At 36.5% G+C, this 20,953-nt stretch overlaps 1 protein-coding gene and 1 long non-coding RNA gene across 11 annotated transcripts in view; one reads left to right on the forward strand and one right to left on the reverse strand.

The window, feature by feature from the left end:
• Positions 1-20,953, forward strand: part of CLYBL (citramalyl-CoA lyase) — a 283,074-nt gene that overhangs the window by 224,956 nt on the left and 37,165 nt on the right. For all 9 annotated transcript variants that reach the window (XM_025441104.3, XM_025441105.3, XM_025441103.3 and 6 more), the window contains 4 exons: positions 3,626-3,727; positions 5,462-5,555; positions 6,908-7,075; positions 11,620-11,744. In XM_025441104.3, coding sequence (XP_025296889.1) covers positions 3,626-3,727; positions 5,462-5,555; positions 6,908-7,075; positions 11,620-11,744 — 489 coding nt within the window. The remainder of the gene's footprint in view (positions 1-3,625; positions 3,728-5,461; positions 5,556-6,907; positions 7,076-11,619; positions 11,745-20,953) is intronic.
• LOC112655903 (uncharacterized) overlaps positions 1-20,953 on the reverse strand; it is a 92,890-nt gene that overhangs the window by 5,371 nt on the left and 66,566 nt on the right. The gene's annotated exons all lie outside the window — the stretch shown is intronic.

Genomic DNA, 20,953 nt, shown 5'->3' on the forward strand with positions numbered 1-20,953 from the left:
CCAGGCCCTAACCTCCACCTGAAAGAGCAGTGAAGTAAATGGCTCTTAGCCAGGTTCATTTGCAGTCTTCATAGACAGCGAAAGCACATTAGCCACGAAGGAAAAAATGAACCTAGAGGAGAGGGAAAGGTCACTCCTGAGGGCAACTAGAGGAAGTAACAGGAAGCTTTTAACTAGTGGTTTTAATTAGCACAGATATTATTTCCTGACCAGCTCTCTAGTCTGTCCTTTTTAAATTGCTGACAGGTGTGTGTGTGTTTCATGACAGACTTTTTGGCCAATAAAAACCTGGCATTTCAAATTACTTAAGAAAACTTTGAAATAGGCCTAATTATACTATGATTGTTTTCACTGTTAAAGTAGGGGGAGGCTAGATTTTATTTAGAGGTTGCTATGATTTTGCAGATCTCTGCCAAATAAAATACCTGCCAGTTGTGCCACTCCAAGCACAAAGCCTGGGACATGTCCGTGGGTATGCAGACGGTGCTTTTGACGCTAGATCTGGGATTATCCCTGAGGCTGTGGCTGCAAATGTAGCCATACACGGAACAGTTGTAATACTGGAGCAAACTACTACTCACCTTTTTCATGCATGTAGATGCATTGAACCTGTACTTTCCAGCACAGTGGCCGCCTGCCCCATGTGGCCACTGAGTACTTGAAATGTGGCAAGTCCAAATTGAGATGTGCCATAAGTGTGAAATACACATGGGATTTTGAAGCCTTAGTAGCCCCCTCCCCAAAAAAGAATGTAAATTATCTGGGTAATTTTTATATTGATCACATGTTGAAAGTGGTAATATTTCAGATATACTGGGTTGAACAAACATTATTAAAATTAAACTCCCCTGTTTCATTTTACTCTGTTAATGTAGCTACTAAAAAATTTCAAATTACATCTATAGCTGCCACTATTTTTCTGCTGGACAGCTCCATGTTGGGGTCTTCTTGAAGACCCCATGTTCAAGGACCCATATTTACTTTCTAAACTGGAGTTCCTCTCCAGGGTCACCCCTCAGAAGCTAGGAGATACCCGTTACAGTAGGTTACAATCCCTGAGGCCTCTACCCCATTTGAATGTGTCTTAAATTGATTGAAATGGAATCTGAAGCCACTGTTCCCTCTTGGTTTCATGTTAATGCCTGTTTATCACCGTTATTACCCTTCATTTAAGAGGGGAGGACCCAACCCAGCCTTCAGCTACAGCTTCTGTTCGCTGTTTTAAATCCTTGGATAGAAATAGGATTTCTAGTTAACAGAAGTCTTTTGGGCTGTTTATTTTTTCCTCTCCGTTTGTATTTATGTGAAGCATAAAACCCAGAGCCCTGATGCACAACTGAAAGATGGGCTTCCTTGTTTTCTTTTGTGTGAGAATCTCTTGCTGGCCTTTTGTCGCTAGTGTGGGTTCTTGTTTGACTGGCATGGCTTATTGGACTATAACAAGCGTGACTCTGCCTCCTTTGTCGTGGGACAATTCTCCCACAAATCCCGAACAGTGTGCATTCTTCCAACACACTATTGGGTGTGCACTGGAATTGAAAGAATTGCTGAGCCCTGCTACTTCATCTCCTCCCCAATCTCTTTGTGATTTTTTCCCCTTCTTTTCCTTCACCCCCCTCCCCAGCCCCACCACCTCACTGAAATGAACACTTTACCAGGCCGGAAACATTTAATCGTCTCCTTTTGAAAAAATTAATTGAAACTTCTCCACTAGTTACCTTTTGTGTCAGTATTTAATGCAATTTTTTAAGAAAGAAGGGGAGGAGGAGAAGGAGAATGGGCCAGAATATTTCATTTTTAAATGCCCCTGTTGGCTTAAAAACAAAAGGTGGTTAGAGATTTTTTCTAAGAACAGGAAATAGAGTGTAAAGTATTTAACTAGTTTTAAACTTCATGATTTTGTTGTAGGTACAACCTTTATCACAAAGAATGGGGCAAGTACTGTTGCACATTGCTGTTGTTGTTGTTTTAATGAGAAAAAAGTTCCACCGGTGCATCCATAACACCAAAACCCCTAATATTTCACTCCCCATTTTCTAACTTAAATGTGACATAAGTTAGGTTTTATTTTTATTTTCATGGAATATTATACACTTTGTCTCCTTACATCGTAGCCTTCTCTTCTTTCTTGCTGTTTTGCTTGAGTTATTCCTTCCCTTGAAAAGTTACTAAGGAGGTGATGATGGTGGTGTCTGAGGCAGGGAGGGGCAACATGGGAATAATTCTTCATTACTGAAAGCTGTGATTTATTTTAGCCTAATTGTAAAGTTACTGCAAATTGCTCAAAAGCTTTTTAAAGATCCCAGTGATTAGATTTGGTGGGGGGGGGGGGGGGGGGGAGGGAGTGCTGCATAAGCAAGGAGGGGGCAGCTAAAAGGGGAAATAACACCTCTAATCCTGCTTCTGGTAAATAGGCTGCCAGCTTTTAAAATGAGTTTCCTTTCTATTAGTCAGAATATTATGCTAAGCCTTAAGCATTAGTTTTTTTATGTTGCCATAGCAGCCCTATTCCTGCAGGGTGGTGACCTGCGATGATTACAGTACAAAGCTTATAGGGTCTTGAAACCCCCTTTGAAGATGAAAAGTCTTTGATGGTTTATATTTATGCAAATCTCTTAGATATGATTTACCCAACTGAGACTGAATGGAGAGATGATTAAAATTCCCTTTTCCTTTGATATCCATTAATGGCTGAATATTCCTTAAATTTAAAATGGATATATATGTTTTCATCTTTATTTACAAAAATATCTTTATCATACCTGTGTTGTTTCTTTTTTATCTCCCCACATCTTATTAGATCTAGATAGACATAATAGATTTACAATTTAGAGTGTGGTGGGTTGTGGTTTTTTTTTTTTTTTTTTCCTTTTGAAAGGGGGGGTGGTGGTGGTGGTGGAGATCTGTGCAAGAGCTTTTGTATGTTTCCAGATGATAGATTTTGGAATTTGGGCTACCCCACTGGCAGCACAGAGCTAGCTGTGAACTGGTCTCATGGAAAAAATTGGCGAGCTTTGGTCTTCAAAGAATTAAACTTCCTTTTTAAGGTCTTCCTAGGTAAGCTAAAAAATTATGAAGAAAAACCTTCAGAACAAAGGATAATGGTGCTATAATGAATAATATGGGTTCCACGTAGAAGGCTGCTGAACAGTTACACTCATGTCAGTGCCTGGTCCAAAACAAAAACAGAATGGCAGGTAGAACAAGACTTCGCTGTTTTGGGGGCCTATCATTTGCATTTAGCTAAGTGAAGGCTAGAGGTCTTAAGTAAATATGTTTTCAAGGAAAGCATTTTGACTCCAGAATCTCTCTTTCCACTTCTAACTCCTAGGCCTCAAACTGTTCCTTTAGGGGGAAAAAAAAAAAAAAAAAAAAAAAAAAAACAAGCATTATAATGCACTAAATTTACTATTTACTATTTAGTTTGGTGGAAACTTTGTTACCTTTTTATCTTGGTCTTTCCTCCTGGTTTTGTTTTGTTTTGTTTTGTTTTAATTCTTTTTCATGTATGAAATAGACTGGGATATTACTTCCTTAGGCCAAAGACTCAAATACTACCGTGTCTACATTTCAGTGATTGTACATTTTTCCCCCTACTAATTACCAATGACACTTCTGATTTTAGTTTTCAGACAAATTTTCATTCTACTTAAAAGGCCGAAAACTTGAACAACCTATGAATTTAATCCCTTTTGTGGAAACTGCAATGGGTTTGCTCAATTTTAAGGTAAGAGAACATAATGTAACTAATAAGTTAGCTTTCTTTATTACCTAAAGAGAACTTTTGTTCTCAATTTTGACATCTACTTAAAATATTTTTCTAGAAAGATTTATAGGCAAAGTAAACCTTGAACACCATTTGTTATCTATAATAATCTAAAACCAGGCTGTGAGCATCTTAGAAAACAAAGAAACTAGCTAAATAGCAAGAAAAGACTTCCCAATCCTAAATATTTAAGTGAAATATTTATATATTCTCACTTTAAATAATCCTATGTAAACACACGCTTTGAATTATATTTATTAATGAATTGTACATGAAAATCTATTTTGTTGTCCTTATGAATTAACTTTCGATTGTTCTTTTGTAACAATTGCCTTTTAGTGGGAAATTTTCTGGCCTCTTTGTAGTAATAGTATCCATAACGTCTAGCATATAAGACTGCTGTTTGTCAGTTAGTATACATCAATAATTTGCAGTATATTAATTCAGTTTGTCACATTAGAACATAAAATATTTCCTGATATGCATTCAGGAAGATCAGCTGAGCCAAGTGTTTTCCAGCATTGTATGGTTGCATTAAATAATTTGCCTTAATGATATCATGGCTAGTTTGTTTTTTTCCCCCTTTATCACTGATCATTTAAACTGTTTTCCAAAATATGCCTCACATTTCACCTGACTCATGAACATCAATGTTGCACCCCATCTCAGAGGGCAAAAGGGAAGAAATCCCTAAAACCAAAGAAAAGAGATAGTTGAACACTTCCCTAGAGAGATAATATGGGAGTAAATGCTCTGAGAGGAAACTTTGAGACCTACTGGACCATGCAGGAGGGGCAGAGGGCACATGTTTGGGAAGCTGCTTCAAGCCTCATGATGAGCGCATTTACACAACTGATCATAAATTCTTCTAGGCTGCCCCACAATTCTGAGATATAAATAAAGCATGTCCCTTAGATATGACTAGATTCATACGATGATTGAATTCTAAACTCCACCGCCCCGTTTTATTTCATATTGTACCTAGAAGCACTTTCAACCCCTGAAATTAATCAACAGTGTCCACTCCCAATTTTCAGATCTTCCCTACCCACATACATTAGCATGCTGAATCTCCATCTCAGTAGATTGTTACATCTATGACAAATGTTATTAATCTTTATTTTCACATAGAAATATGGAAGTTGCTAATTAATACATCTTGGATGACTTGTTGCATTTTTATTTTCCCCTCTGGAGTTGTAGATTTTTGTACTGTATGTCTTTAATCCTGAGACCATTTACTAAGAAATCCTGATCCTAACACAAATAATCCAATTAATTTGATTTAAAAATTCTTTCCTTCTCTCCTGTGGTTTTATGTTTATTGTTTGAGAGTCTCTTAAAACAAAACAAATTTCAGGAAAAGAGAATCAATTTACAGAACAATCAAAGTGAATTCAAAGTTTTTTTAGAAATTAGATGAACTGTGATTCAAACATTATAACTGTATTCATATATATTTGGAACTAAATATAATCCACTAAGCAAAGCAAATCTATACAGCATAATTATTTTGGACAATATTAAATGCCTTTCAAAAGGGGTAAATTTAGGGCTGCATTTTTAGGACTGCCGGTTTGCTTTCAGCCAAACTGTGTTCAGAGTTGGAATTTTCTGTTACTGAAAATACACCATGCTGCTTCTCTCTATATTGTGCATTTCTATGAGATTTGGTTCTGTTCTGTTCTTTTACAGGCCGTGTGTGAAGAAGCACTAAAGAGTGGACCTCAAGTAGGTCTTTTTCTAGATGCAGTTGTTTTTGGAGGAGAAGACTTTCGAGCCAGCATAGGTATCAAACACATTTCTCTCTTTTTCAGTCTCCGTGTGTGCATGTATCTCTGTGTGTCTATGTATGTGTATGTATGTATTTTTTCTTTGCCCCTTCATGAAAGGACATTTACATGACAATATATATTTGCCAATCATGACAATGGTTTTTCAGCTGAATGGGCAGTACTTTCTGATAATTTAGGGCACCTCAGAACTGTCCTGCTTCCAGAACACCATATTACTACTTCTGTTCATTTATAAAGTAATAAAAAGCCTGTTGCAACCTCAAATGTGTTCAGGAGTATATGACATCTACTTTATTCATTTTGAGTATAATATATGAATAGCCTCTCTGTTGCTTAAATATTTTGTTTTCACATCCATCTGAGAGTTAACTAGGCTTGTAACACAAATTTAACATAATTTCACATTTGCTTTAGATCATTTTCTACAGTAAATGTAATATGCAAATATTATTTTAAATAGATCTTAAGTTCCTCCTAAAACACATTTCAGAACTCCTTATTAAATATTTATTGAGATAGTATGCTCATTTCCACTGATCTTCCCCATCCCTTGGGCACTATGCCTCCGGTCTGGGTACATGTGTACATAGTGACTCTGGGCACACCTAGAAAAGACAGCAAGGCCACAAAGCATGTGCAGAACCACAGTCCCGGTGGCCTAGAAACTGGAGCTCTCCCTGAGCGGAGTGTCACGGTCCAAATGCAAACAGTGACACCCCACACACACCCGCCCTTAGGGTGAAAGAAAAGGAACTTAGTTTAATACCAGTCTTTCTAAGAGACCTTTGTGTTTCCGACAGTTCAGTGGACACTTTCTGCCTCTTTCAAAATGAGTGCCCTTCCGTTTCCCTGAGTTCTTCATCCAAACCCTGAAGCTGCGCTATTTGGCTCAGAACCTTAGTTATGGCAGAGCATTGCAACCCCAGCACGCAAATTTCTGTGCTCAGTGAGAGAAGTTAACCATTTCCTCACACAGCCACTTGGCCACCTTTTGTGGTACTGTCTTTGGACCGATACTTTCCAAGCAACGGCAAAAAGGAAAAAAATATACCAGAAGTAATTTGTGACCTATCAAGTCATTTGTGATTGTATCTCCTGAGATGCAGGAGAATCCTTTTTTTAACACACACAAGTAATGACGCTGAAAGATGCCTTCCAAGATAAAGAGACACATAGGAGATTTAACTCTGCCTCCACATATCCCTCTCTTCATTTATATTAGAGTCATCATTTTGCTGGGGAACAATCCCCAGGACGATGTCTTTACAAACCAAGTTTTTACAACAGATGGCTAGGTTTGGTTTCCGAGTTCATGTCTCTTTTTTCTGTCTACATCCCATTTCAGGTGCAACAAGTAGTAAAGAAACCCAAGATATTCTGTACGCCCGACAAAAGATTATTGTCATAGCGAAAGCCTTTGGTCTACAGGCTATAGATCTGGTGTACATCGACTTTCGAGATGGAGAGGGGCTCCTCAGGCAGTCAAGGGAAGGAGCTGCAATGGGATTTACTGGTATGATTTTTGATGATACCTTAGAAAGCAGGATCTAAATTAGCAAACATTCCAGAAAAGTAGAAATAGAACCAGAAATTAGAGTTTCTAATGTAGCCATATATCTCATATACTTATTCTGCTATTTGAAATGTGAAAAAGCCATCTAGGGCAAGAACCTGCTGAACAAATTGTCATGTTTTCCTTTGTCTGTGCAAGTCGAACAATGAAGCATTCATTTTGTTTCCTCTTTACATTAGTTACCATTTTTTTTCTGTCCTGTCCTCCTAAGTATTTTGTTTTTTGCTGACCCTGGAGGAGGGATGAGGCTATTATAGAAGTGTTTTTGAATGAACAGCCGTAAGAATTTGGGCTGATGGGTAGAACAAAAATTTCCTTAAACATTCAAAATATTCACTCATTTCTGAAAGAAACTTTGTTGATATCTTCTTTGATTTTTTTTTTTTTTACTCATAACTAGCTTTTTATTCTCCTGCCACTTCAAGCCCCGTATTTCTCTCCCACCTCCTAGTAAGTGTCTATGCACCTGGCGACACCTACGGGCATTGGCTGGCACTAAGGTCAGTGGGTTCCCTACAATCCAGTCCTGGAGCGCTGGCAGATATCTGTTGATTGATGTGTCCGATCACTGAGCATCAGGAGTCCAGGGAGCAACTGAAAATTATGTTTTTGAAACAGAAATCCATTTTTTTCCAAAACCACAATGGGATTCTATACACAAACACATATCTGCAGTTGTGTGCACTCACACTCTTTCTCTCTCTCTCTCTCTCTCACACACACACACACACACGCAACCATGGCTAAGCCATAAATTCTTTTATGCTTATTTATTCTTCTGCTACAAGTTCTAAGAATATCATGATCAGAAATGAACTCAAATAATGAGAAAAAGAGACAAGCATCCTTGCTGTCCCTTTTGTAAATATTTTTGAAATGTGTCCAGTTAGGGAGTTCATAAAGTGACCTTACATGTTAAACATATCTTAATGAATGATGCTTTAACTCCAAATAAAATCAAACAACTGGAGAAACAATTTTAGTGTTATATTAGACTTAAATAATTGTGTTATTTGTTATGTTTTTAATATGAAGAGTTAAAATAAAATGTGATTCCCCTCAAATCTGTTTAATAAATAAATAAGTAAATAAATGTGATCTTGTATAGAGAAATATTTTCCAGTCATCTGAACTATTAATAAATTAATCCTCCCTACATTTAACAGTGACTAAGAAAGAAAGAGTCCCTCTATCCTGGCCTCAAGGTTGCCATTGTCCCCATGGCCTGTTACATCTGCCTCTTTCCAATGACCAGTTAGGACATAGCCCAAATGGAAAAGTTAAGAGAAACACTCCATGAAATCTATCTAATAGACCTCGATGTTATTGGTCTAAAATGTGTGGCATTAGCTGCCAAGCAGCCAGATGTTGCTGTGAAATGGGTACTCATTCAATAAAAATTTTAAAAAATTTTTGAAAACACTGAATTGATGCTAGCCTGTATCACCATCGCTCAGTATAACCTGGGTGTCCTCAGCTACCTCTGGGGTAAATGTTTGCTCCAGAACTTACAAAGGAGTTTGAGAATTTCTCCAAGAAACAGGGCTGAATTAAATTGGTCCCTAATTCAGTCGCAGAAGACACGTTACTTCAAATCACATTTAGATTTCTAGACTGTGCCCAACTCAGCATGAGGAGCTTATGCGCTTGGCACTATTGTTTCTCAACAACAGGGAGTATTAAATCACACACACACACAAAAAATGGAAGCAGGGGGAGGATGGGGAGACATAGAGGGTATAGTGCCCATTATATATTCAAGTGAATAAGTCAGTAAACTAGGGAGCTATACTTCATAACCAGTTTGCAATTTTTAAAAGGAAGATCTTTGTTGTCCCAATTATATTTCTACATACCAGTAAAAAAGGTAATTAGTCCAATAATAAGATACCAGATTATTTGTAGTATTTTGAAATAAGAAGGGCTTTGAGTATTTTAAACCCACTTGTGATCTGTTTGTCCTAATTGTCATTTAATTGTCATAACTTGGGCTTTGCACAAGCAGAGAGAAAAGCAAGGAAGGAGAAATACACACCCTCTCTGAAGCAGGTGTTTGAAAGTTTTAGAATCTCATGAAAGTATCATGTTACCCACAACACTGATGAGCAACAGTCTATGCCATAAGGATTTTCTCTGCTTTTAAAAATGATACATTTTTAAACGAGTTTTGTAGTTTTTTTTAAAGTTAGCCAGGCATCAAACAGTGCGTTATGGTTTCTCTTCTGCAGTCGTTATTTCACGGGGCCATAGTCCATGTGGATTGATTTGAAATCAATGCATTGGCCATACAAGTGGCTATTCACATTAGGAATTATTTTTATAAAAAGAAACCAAAACTAAATCTTGTAATAAAGCTTCAACAGCTGACTTGGTCATCACAGTTATTGCAGTCCTGCATGCTGAGAAGAAAGATGATAAATATGAAGCACTGTAGGTTTTCTTCTTTTTTGCAGTCTTTTGTAGAAGACAAAAATGACACCATCATATAGTCACCTAAAAGACTTGACAGGTATTGATTTAAAGCACGATATATCAAGTGGTACTGTAAAAAGGATTTCATGGTCATAAATTTTAATGTCTTCCAATTTTGTACCCTCGGTAACTTGCCAATAACAGCACTTCTGTATAAAATATTTGCCTCACTCTCACATGACATTAAAGTGTGATGTTCCATTGTTGGGGTGCACAAGAATCGACAAAAGATAACTTCATACATGGATGTTCATAAATTTCTAAAACTTAACACATATCCTAAAATTAGCCTCACTACTGAAATATGGGTACTTGCAGGCCATCAGTGGTTTCCCAGTATTCCTAAATAGTTTCTGTTTTGCTCCTTAAGTCATAGTATCTGTACCAAGAAGTTCCCGTGAAATATGGCTTTTTACACATCTGTGTAAATTATGTACATAAATTATAAAATTCAGGACTAACAATTAGTACAAAATGACTACCAGAACTGACATCCTTTATTAATAATATTGTAACAGCTATTAGATGACTTAGTATAATTGCAATACCTACCATTGAGAAAAGCTCTCATTTGTCATCACTGATACTATTTGTTCCCTGAAATTATTCCTCAATTTTAATATATGTTGCTGCCAAAGCAAGCATGATTCCTCAAATAATTTAAAGCATCTTTATTTGTATAGGGTTTTAATGTTTTATTAGTATGCTGACATATGCGAATGAAATAGCAAGGTTGAAGGTGTTCTAATTATGCTACTGTAAGAAAAGATACTGCTATATTTATTCACTTAACTCTTTTTCCATGAAATACTAAAAAACTTTTTTTTACATCAAAGGTATAATTTGTACTGGCCAAATGTTAAAACAACTATTTCAAAAGCAAAGCACATTGATATATGGTCAAATATATTTAGGAGAGCAAATTATCATTAAGTGCACATTCATTTTTAAAAAACCAAATATGTCCATAATTTTATCATGTAATAAAATATAATCTCATCATTATTATAACATTAAATTATGTTGTATTTTATTAATGACCTGATTCGATTTTACACTTCCCTGATTGTTAAATTGTTTCTTTTAATGACTGCATGATTTCGTAGAAGCCTGTGAGTCTTATGTTTGTGTAATGTTTTTTCCTCAAGATCCTTAAACTCCAAAAAGAAGCAGAAAGCTTTTCTAAAGCTATTAGCACAGAGATAAGCTTTTCTTCTGGGGTATTTAAATATCTGTATAAGAGGGAAGTATTTAATCTTCATTCTACAAGAAAAAAGGGAAAACCTGATTATGTTTTTGGTTAGAGAAACTTTCAGGCACTTTTTTATTTAAATATTTTGAAATGGAGTAACCTAGAGACCACTGTGTTCAAATCTGCCTTCTGTTTCACTGTACTGAGTAAAATCTTTTCATTGAAATCCAATTTTCTGTTAGTGGTTAGAAATGACACACACTATATTTGTCTAAAAGAAAGAAAATTAAATGTGTTATTGTAAGCCACTATTTTATATTAATATAGTTGTAACATCTGCTCCTGTTAGCTTTATGAAAATCAACAGACCACTTCTAAAAGAAATCATGGTAGGTGGGATAATGGTACAAAATAAGCAAAAGACAACTTATAAAATTTGAAAGAGTTAACATATAATTTTTTTTACCTTAACTCAAAATAATCACTCTAATTTGCAGATATTGTCCTTTAAAGTTCCAGCCAAAGGATTAGTCAACAAGCTGTCTAGTCAACCCACCTGTAACTAAAAATGAGAGATTATCTGCGCTAAGGTGGCATTTCTGTAGGATCAGAAACACAATTACTTCCATTCTTCTGTGTTTCTTATGTGGTATTATGGAAAAGCATGCCAGATTGCAGTTACTTTCTTTTTAAAAAGTCTAAAATAATTAGTTATTTTACATACAGTTTGTGAGGCATTAGGAGCCTTTTGTGGTTGAGACATTTTGTTTGAACATCTGTTTGTTGTTTCGTGTTTCTGGTGTTATTAATCTTCTTGTAGGTAAGCAGGTGATACACCCTAACCAAATTGCCGTCGTGCAGGAACAGTTTTCTCCTTCCCCTGAAAAAATCAAGTGGGCTGAGGAACTGATCACTGCCTTTAAAGAACATCAACAATTAGGAAAGGTAAATGTTTTGTTAATGCCTCGGGTGAATCTGGTGTTTAAAATACTGTGGGGGGGGATCTAAAATATAGATCCTTTGAGTTGTTTCAAAAATTAATTGGCTTGTGGCGGGGGCAGAGGAGGGGCCGTGCGGGGACAACATTCATCAGGGAGAAATATGCTTCAGGTAAATTTGCCCTTCCATGTTTCTGAATATTTCACTACATGGCCCTCAAGTCTCTCTATAGCTTCTTCTTTTTATAAACTATATTGGCAGCCTTTGAGAAAATAGAAGTCTGTAGTTTTACTCTATAGACTCTGATGCAGCATTCACATGAAAATAATTTTAGATCAAAGTAAGAGCAAGTTGTAATGAAATAAATGCAGTTTGATCAAATGGTTCTTGTGGAGAGAGGATATAAATTTTCGAGTTATTTTAATTTGAGGGCAAAAATGTACAAAAAGCTCCTCCGGTTTAGTCATTTAAGAGTGGGAGGCTGTGTATGTGTTTGTACCAATTTCTGGACCTGAGATTTGGATAGAATGGAGAGCAAATTAACACTGGAGTATGGTTGTTCCTAATTTAGTGCATCATTGAGCCTCGCGTTTCCTGCTCTGTGGGTTTCTGCTATGTAAATATTGCAGTGGTGATGCGCAATCTGTCTCCACTTTGTGCCAGTAACACTTAAATTAGGTGTCGCCTGAAGGAAGATTTTATGCTAGTTGCAGCATTGTCAGTTAATTATCTTAAAGGTTATTTGCAGTAATACCGTTTGCCTCTTTGTAAGAGAATGGGGAGAAAGTTGCATTTATAAATCTATCCTAGAGGTACTATCTGAACTCAGCCTTGTTACCTACATAAGGAGTGAAGTTTTAAAACCTGTGATGCAAAAGTACTTGGGGGGGAAAGAATGCTGAAATATTACCAAGGTTGTAAATGCTAAACAGCCCCTTACAAAAAAAAAAAAAAAAGACAAAACTGACTTCAGTGGTGAACTGGTGACATCAATGTGAGAAGTATCACTTGCACTTTTCACTGGCAGTAAAAACACCTGAAAATCCCAGGACTTGGGAACATGGGTAGCAATATTAAGTGGGTCACCCCCTCCCTCCCATTACGAATACCTGCCTTCAGCTTTGACCTTGCTCATCCTCACACACTCAGAGGTTCATCTTTGCACAAACTTGCACTTCAAATCAAAAGACAAAATATGTGACATTGGAAACATCCCATTTGGACTTACGCCAATTTCCGCATAAATACCATTACTTCATTTCAAATCAGGAGTGGGCTACTGGAAAAACACTGCAGTTTATAGAAATATATTTTGAAATTGACATTGTATTTTAATGTCCATTTCTGTATCCTGACTCCAAAACCCAGCTCCTCCATGAATGCACATAAATATTTGCCTAGAGAGAAGAGCCATGTACCTTTTCTTTAAAAAAAAAAAATTTATTTATTTATTCATGAGAGACATAGGCAGAGGGAGAAGCAAGCTCCCTGCAGGGAGCCCAATGCGGGGTTTCGATCCCTGGACCCCGGGATCACGACCTGAGCCAAAGGCAAATGATCAACCACTGAGCCCCCCAAGCATCCCACCATGTACCTTTTCATTCTATATATGCAAATAATTCCATCCACTCCCCTGTCCCACCTGTGCACACACTCACTAAATGTTCTCCACCTCTCTGTGTGTACCTTATAGTCAGCTGATAAATACTTCTGACTGAAATAAACTGAGGCAGGATATGGGCCATCAAAATGGCAGACCAAGCAGAGTTCCACTCTGGACCAGCACTGCCTCCATTAACCATCTACACTGGGTTTCACATTGAATAACAGTTTAAAGGATGCCACTTAGCATTATAAGCAGCCAGGAGCATGGAAAAGGTTACCCTAAATTTCGGGAAGCCAGTGAACAAAATTCAAATTGGAAACACACTCTTTTGTTGGCATTTATGTTCTCGAGTGAACGAAAAAAAACCACACTTTTCCTTGTATCTTAAAAGTGTTCCCAAACAAAATTGTTCCAAAGTGTCTTTACCTTTTGATGATGGCAACTTAAATGTTAAATTCTGAACTGGCTTTTTTTTTTTTTCCATAAGAAATGCTCTCTTGTTGGGGCATAAGCATTCATAACAGTGTAGCAGGACAGCTTTTCTTAACACAGAACCACAGAAATTAGAGCAGAAGGGAGACTCACTATTAGGTCATTTCCTCCCTGCCCCATTGGTGTAGGTTTGTTTCCTACAGCAAATTCTCCTGGTGCTTTGTCCAGCAAGGTTTAAATGAGTCAAGTAATGGGGCTTCCAGTGGGGACATATGGTTATTTTATCCAGTTCACATGTTTCTTTCACTTTGCCTATAAATTGGCTGGTCACAAAAATTGGGTCTGCAGGTAGGTGACTCTGGGTCTTGAAGGGTCTTGGGGTTTAAATAATGTGGCATTCTGTTTGTAAAGATTTAGTATAAATAGGTTGTTCAATTGTAGAAAGTATTGCTTCCAACAAACATCTAATCTGTTTTATTTCCAATGTGAATCGTGATGAAAACATACACCCTCAGATACTTTATCCAAAGCACAGGTGAATTTGTCAGTGATGGGAAACTGATAGTTTGTGTCCTAGTGAGATGGTTACAAATTTCCAAAAGACCTTTTTCCCCCCTCAGATGAAAATTTCGTTCAAGTAATGTTTTTAAAGGAATGACCCAAGAAGGCAAAATTACATATTTTTGCTTTTCTCTGCTTCTGCTCCCATCTTAAATTATATTCTGCCCTAAAACCAAGGGTATAGCTAAAGCTCACAGGTAATGCTGGGTCCTTTGTATTTTCTATAGTGATAATAATAATTATCATTATACAACAATAATAATTATTATCAATAATAAAAGTTGTACCTTTCTTCTGTTCCTTTCAAATAAAATTTGTGGGAATACTTAGATTATAAAGTAGATAAATTATTGGAGCTCAATCTTTGGTGTCACAGAATTATTTGTTTCATTTTAATTGGAAGTTCTTAGGAAATAAAGTTTGATGTCAGGTGAAAAATACATTAAGAAATAATAATCTCCTCATATAATCTGTTTGGCAGCTAGTGATACTTGTGACTGCTTTGCTTCAGGAAACTATAGCTATTTACAAGCAAAAGCCTTTTGCCTGGCACAGTAGTCCTCACTAATAAGAATTAGGCTGTAGATTGAAATTAGAGACTAAAGGCCATCTTCTCTTATTAAAATCTTTTAGAAAAAGCTTAAACACTTCACATACTCTATGCTATTTTAATTCCCATAAGTTAAATATGTCAAATTTAGCTGACATCAGCCATGAGATATATATATCCTCAGTATTCATCAAACTTGAGTTTTTCTCCTGTCCTAGAAAAATATATTTTGAGATACAACTTGCATGTCATTAATTATTTTAACTCTAAATTATTTGGTAGAAACTTTAGTCAGGATAAATCACTTTCCATGTAATTTATTATAAGACTATAGAAGATTTTCCTAAAGGTCAATTTTATTTTTGATGTTATTTTTTCTGTAACAGTGGTGATTCCAGTATTTGAAAATTCTCCATTCAGAACTGAATTTAGTATTGTTTCTTAAAAATAGAATTTTGACAGTTCTTTTTGTATCAATTTAAAATTGTGTATAGTATGAAAATTGGATAACTGAAATGAAAACATCTCAAGAAAATATTTAGTTAATATATATCAGTGAAAACTATAATGTACATATAAGCACATTTAAATATTTATGCAATATTTATACATTTATGTATTATGATACAGTATATTTTTTCAAGCCTGTTATAAATTCAGTTCTGATTTTTTTCTCTTTTCATATTCATTTCTTCTTGGGCAGAAATGACAGCTAAAGGAACTGATCAATAGGTAATCTAAGGTATCTTAATATAAGAACTTACCATTTCTTTCTAAGTAAAGACTCTAAAAGAAAAATGTGAGAGAATAGCAAAGTATATTTACATGTGATAGATTTTAAAGGTACTTTGCTAGAATAGTCCCGTTTTCTGTAGTATCTGACCACAAATATGGCTTTGCTTCATTTTCAGTTTTATTCATATCATTATAATTTGGTTTTGGAAGGATTTCGTTGAACTTTTTCAATATTTTTCATTTGTTACAGCTTCACAAGCTAGCTAAAAACCAAGGAAGGGGAAATGTTCATCTTTAAAATCTAGGTTCAATTAACAATTATAAAGGTCAAAAATAAGGTCACTGACATAACAACTGTAAGCATCACTGAAACATTCTAATTTCACTCATGAGAAAACCATAGAGCAAATTAATAAGTTTACATTAATAAGCAAATCCTCTACTGGAACATAAATTGGGAATTTATATCAATAAAGAAAGAGGGTTTTTCCCCCTCGTATAAGTCTTTTCATCTAGAAAATTACAAAGAATAATAACCCCCCTCCAAATATTGAAAGCAAATTATTTTCATAGGTATCTGATTGCTGCTCACACACCTTTCATTTGTGTTTCCAAATGCAGGGCTTTACAAAAGAAATACTGTTTGGGCCAGATGGCCTTCTAGAGGGCTCCCTGAGAGAACTCAGAAGTCTCTCTAGCCAAAAATATTGTTTCCGCTTATTCAAGTGCCAGAAATCCCACTGCCACTCTTTCACGCAGATCAAATAAACCATCTAAAGATTTGGTTGTTGTCTTTGTCGTCTGAAAGGGTTGATTCCACTAATAGACAACAATATACCCTCCCACACCCACGCATCCCACCACCCACAGCCTTCCCCCCCCTTTTAATTGTAAGTAGGAATACTAAAATCAGAACCAAGTGATGTGTAGTGAAAATGAAAACTGAAGAAACACAACCCTATTTTTGAGATGCTCAGTTATTACATTACTCCTTTTATTACCTTTTTCATTTAATATTTCTAGAACCATATGCCATAATTTTGATTTTGAACAGTCAAGTTCATTAAAAAGCTGAGAGTCTGGCAAGGAGGACTTCAAGGGTGATCTGATTAGCAACAAATTGCAGATTTCTAAACATATGAAGTAAGACAATACAATTCTGGTGGCAATATATTCGATTTCTCATAGTTTTAGTGGCAAATGGTTCAGTACTAGAAGATAGATTATATCATTGAGGTTAAATATGATGATTTCTAAAGTTGTTTGCTTTGTCCTTAATTTATAACACATTCTTAGGGATATTTTAATCAAAATATTTTTCTCCTGATTTATATTCTCAGGATATTTTTTTGCTCAATTTCAATTAAAAATATAATTCTTTCAGTTGGATAAAATCTCAGAAATCTTCCAGTTAAATCTTTTCAGTTTACAACTTAAGACACTAAGACTCAGCAAGGGTTTAGAAGTTACCTGTGGTCACTCACAACCAAGGTAGTGATAGAGCCCCTACCAGCATTCAGGGCTAACTTTGTAAATAAAGATATGAACACAGTTAACACAAATGTAGTTTTACTTGGATCATAGTAAACCTCCGTCCACATTAATGACCAAAAGTAGATAGAGCCTTAAAACTGTTCAGTCACTAACAAAATGTTAATTTGGTTAGTTCGGATTAGTATTTTTTTCTTAGTGCTATATATATATATATATTTTTTTTTTTTTTTTTGCATGAGCAGAAACCGATGAGGAGGGAAAGAACACAGAGTTTTCTGTGTGCCTTCCCAACACTCACTGCTCTTATTCCCCACATCGCACCCTCCTTCTCAATTCTCTCTTGCCCCAGAAAGACTTTTTGGCTCAGATCACTGCAAATCCTGCTCTGTTGTATTAGTCATCATTTGTTCCATCTCCCAATGTAGATTGGAAACTCTCCTAGCTAGACTGGGAGCCTTTGGCAAAGAGGCCATATCTAGCTCCAAGCTCCATTTCATCTCGCTCGAGGACAGGTTCCCAATGTCCTGTGTCTCACTTACACCTGTGGTTGCACAAACACCATGGCTTTCAGCGTCTGTAATATAAGCAAGATCCAAACACGAGCCATGAAAGGATGGTTTTTACTCTTTGGACATCTTCTTTTTTCCCTCGTAGAATATTTCTCCCTTTTTGTATGTGTGGGTCGGATGTGTGTTTCTCTGTATAGCTTGCCTATTCCTTCCTCATTTTCCTTTCCATGAGCTCTCACGTGTTTCCTCTTTATCTTTCTCTCCCCCCACATCATCTCCACACCCCACCGACATCCCTTGCCTTCTCGCCCTTAGCCGACTAAAATAAAGAAGTTCAGAGCATTCTTTGAATTGTTTGTTATACTTATTAAAGAATTTTGTAATTCTTTTTATATTAAAAAGCAAGCAAATGGAACTTTTATTTTATTAAAAAATATAAATCGAGTTTCTATAATTTTTTTCATTGTAGGTTAGTGAACCTGAATCAAAAGAAAGTAAGGAAATTTTTCACCACTACCCTAGAGAGTAAAGAATTCTGTTTACTAAAACACATACCTCCCCACAGCATCTTGGATAGAAATAGGTATACAATATGCATTTAGTAAATACTATTTGGCTAACTGGTCTCTAAATTTCTGACTCTCCTAGAAAGAAATGATTCACTCTACTTTTAACAGGTTATATCATACTGACCTTTTGTTTCCTTCTAGAATAATTGAAAAAATATTTTCACCAGTTATTTTATCATTGTCATCAGTTATATTTTAATAGATTTTTAAAATTTAAAGTGACTTTGAGTTAATTTATATGTGCTTTCCAAAGAAAGAAGAAACCTATGGTGTACAAAATAGAAGTTTTAACATTATTGCTCTTAGCTGCAAGCTGCTTTAAAATGACTTCCATTCTCTGCTTTTCTCATAGGCAATACCAGCTTAAATTTGACATGAAATATCCTAAGTTAAATAAAAAATGTTTACATATTTAACTCAGTGTTAAAAATATTTTCAACTAAGATTTCTAGTTTAAAAAAAATTTGAGTGGAAGGTGATAGCTACAGAACTCTATATAATTACTAAAAATCAACCAATTGCACACTTAATAATGGGTGAATTGTATGGTTATACAAATTATACCTCAGTATACCTCAGTTTTTTTCTAAAAAAAAAATTAAGTACATCTAATGCACTAGCAAATGTGGAAACTCCTTTAAATTACAATATGCTTATAAATCCAATTGTTGCACCTCATTAGGTAGCTTTCCACATGGCATACTTGGTTCCAAATTTCCTTATCAAAAGATATTTAAAATAAAGACTTGCCTGTCCCTATCTGATCATTCTGCCTGGGTACTTTTAAAGATAAGTTTTGCAGCCTACATTTTGTGAGCTCTGAGAAGAATTTTCAAAAAAAAGGTACCTTTGGTCTCCCCATCCGTTTGTATAGTAAAGATGGCTCTGGTCCACTGAGACCGTCCATCTGGGCAAGTAGACAACTCAGTACTGGTCACATATTAAGATAATTGACCCAAACATTCACCTCTGCTCTCCTCCCTACTGTCCAGCCACCTCCGTCTTCCCTGCCAGTTTCATTTTGCAAGCCTTTCACTGTTTTCTTTTCTCCTCCCACTTCCTAAAACTGTTGGTGAAGTCCCCAAATAATCTTAACAGCATATAACACGAGAGTTTCTGCCTTCTGTGCAGAGCTACAGCTAAATGATTTCATGCTTCCTTTTTAAAGAACAAAATGTTAATGATGCCTATTCATTTTACATTCACTCAATGTCCACATCCCAAGGAATTTCCTCCTTTTTATAAATGCATCAAGCCATGTGCTTTGCTAGCACTCTTCTGTTCTGCTCTCCTGTTGCTGGAAACCCTGTCCTTCTGTTTACTGCCTTCTCCAGTGTAAATTTCAGATCATCTGCATTTGATTAGTATCTCCTCAGCTGATATTCTAAGCTTTTAAATGATTTTAAATGTATTTGTTTTCAAATTTCAAATACATATATAGCACCTGGGTCTAGTTTCTTAAAGGGACAATTCAATCTATGATCTAAGCTATAGCTTAGAGGAGGCAGGGAGCTTTAGGCATGAGTCGGGCTTGACTCATTGCATCTTCAAGAATGTTGACGTCCCTAGAATCTTTAAAGCTACTCTGAAATCATGAAATCCTGTTATAATTCAAATACTGTGCAAAGGGGATCCCTGGATGGCTCAGCGGTTTAGTTCCTGCCTTTGGTCCAAGGGCGTGATCCTGGAGTCTCGGGATCCAGTCCCACATGGGGCTCCCTGCATGAAGCCTGCTTCTCCCTCTGCCTGTGTCTCTGCCTGTGTCTCTGCCTGTGTGTGTGTGTGTGTGTGTGTGTGTGTGTGTGTGTGTCTCATGAATAAATAAATAAAATCTTAAAAAAAAATACTGTGCTTCTCACTGCACCTTTCTGTGATAAATGGAATTGAATCATCTCTGGCTAACAATAGCAGTGGCAGTAACAACAGTGATCATGCTGGTGGTGACAGCAATCAGGTAGAGGTGATAACATTGGTAGTGATAGTGGCAGCAGTCTCAAGGGGACACAGTCACAGTGGTAGTGACAGTAATGGGAGTGGTGCTAGAAGTTGCAGCTCCCATATACTGAGAGCCTGTTCTGTGACAGGCCATTGCATACATTATTTTACTTAATTCTCACAACAATTCTGTAAGGGAGATATTTTCACCCCAATTTTACAGGTGAAGAAACTGAGGCTCAGAAAAGTAACATTGTTTGCTGTAGCTCACAACTAGGAAATAGCAGAGCTTGGATTCAAGGTGTAGCTGACCCCAAAGCCCATATTCTAACCTCTGCATTAAGATGCCTTACATAGGAGAAGCAAGACCCTTTCTCTGTTTGTGTTTGTATACTTTTTGTTTCAGCTGCAAGCTACAGAATACCACTTCAGAATGCCCATCCTAGAGAGTTGCCTATTTCTGTTTGGTGGAAGGTCACAAAGGGGCTTCCTAGACAGACAATCCTTGGTGTCCTCTTGGGCCACTACTGCCTCAGCTGGTGGGACTGCTCTGGAATAGAACCCTGCCCTTCAAACCCCTCTGGAGTTTTTACAGTCAGAGAGCTATGGGGGGGAAAAGATGGGAAGAATAAGGAGGGAGCTTCTCCAGGCTTTTTCACCTTTCAGAAATTGGAAACTAAATCTGATAGGTTGCCCAGGATGCAGGATCCCCCAGACCTCATACCCTTTCTGAGTCCACGTCTGAGGCAGGTGCTGAGGGGCCTTCCTAACAGTTTTACAGTCCTGAACTGTCACTGCATTCCCCAATCTGGTACAATACAAAC

This window comes from Canis lupus, chromosome 22 (genome assembly GCF_003254725.2).
Source record: "Canis lupus dingo isolate Sandy chromosome 22, ASM325472v2, whole genome shotgun sequence".
NCBI classification, from domain to species: Eukaryota; Metazoa; Chordata; class Mammalia; order Carnivora; family Canidae; genus Canis; species Canis lupus.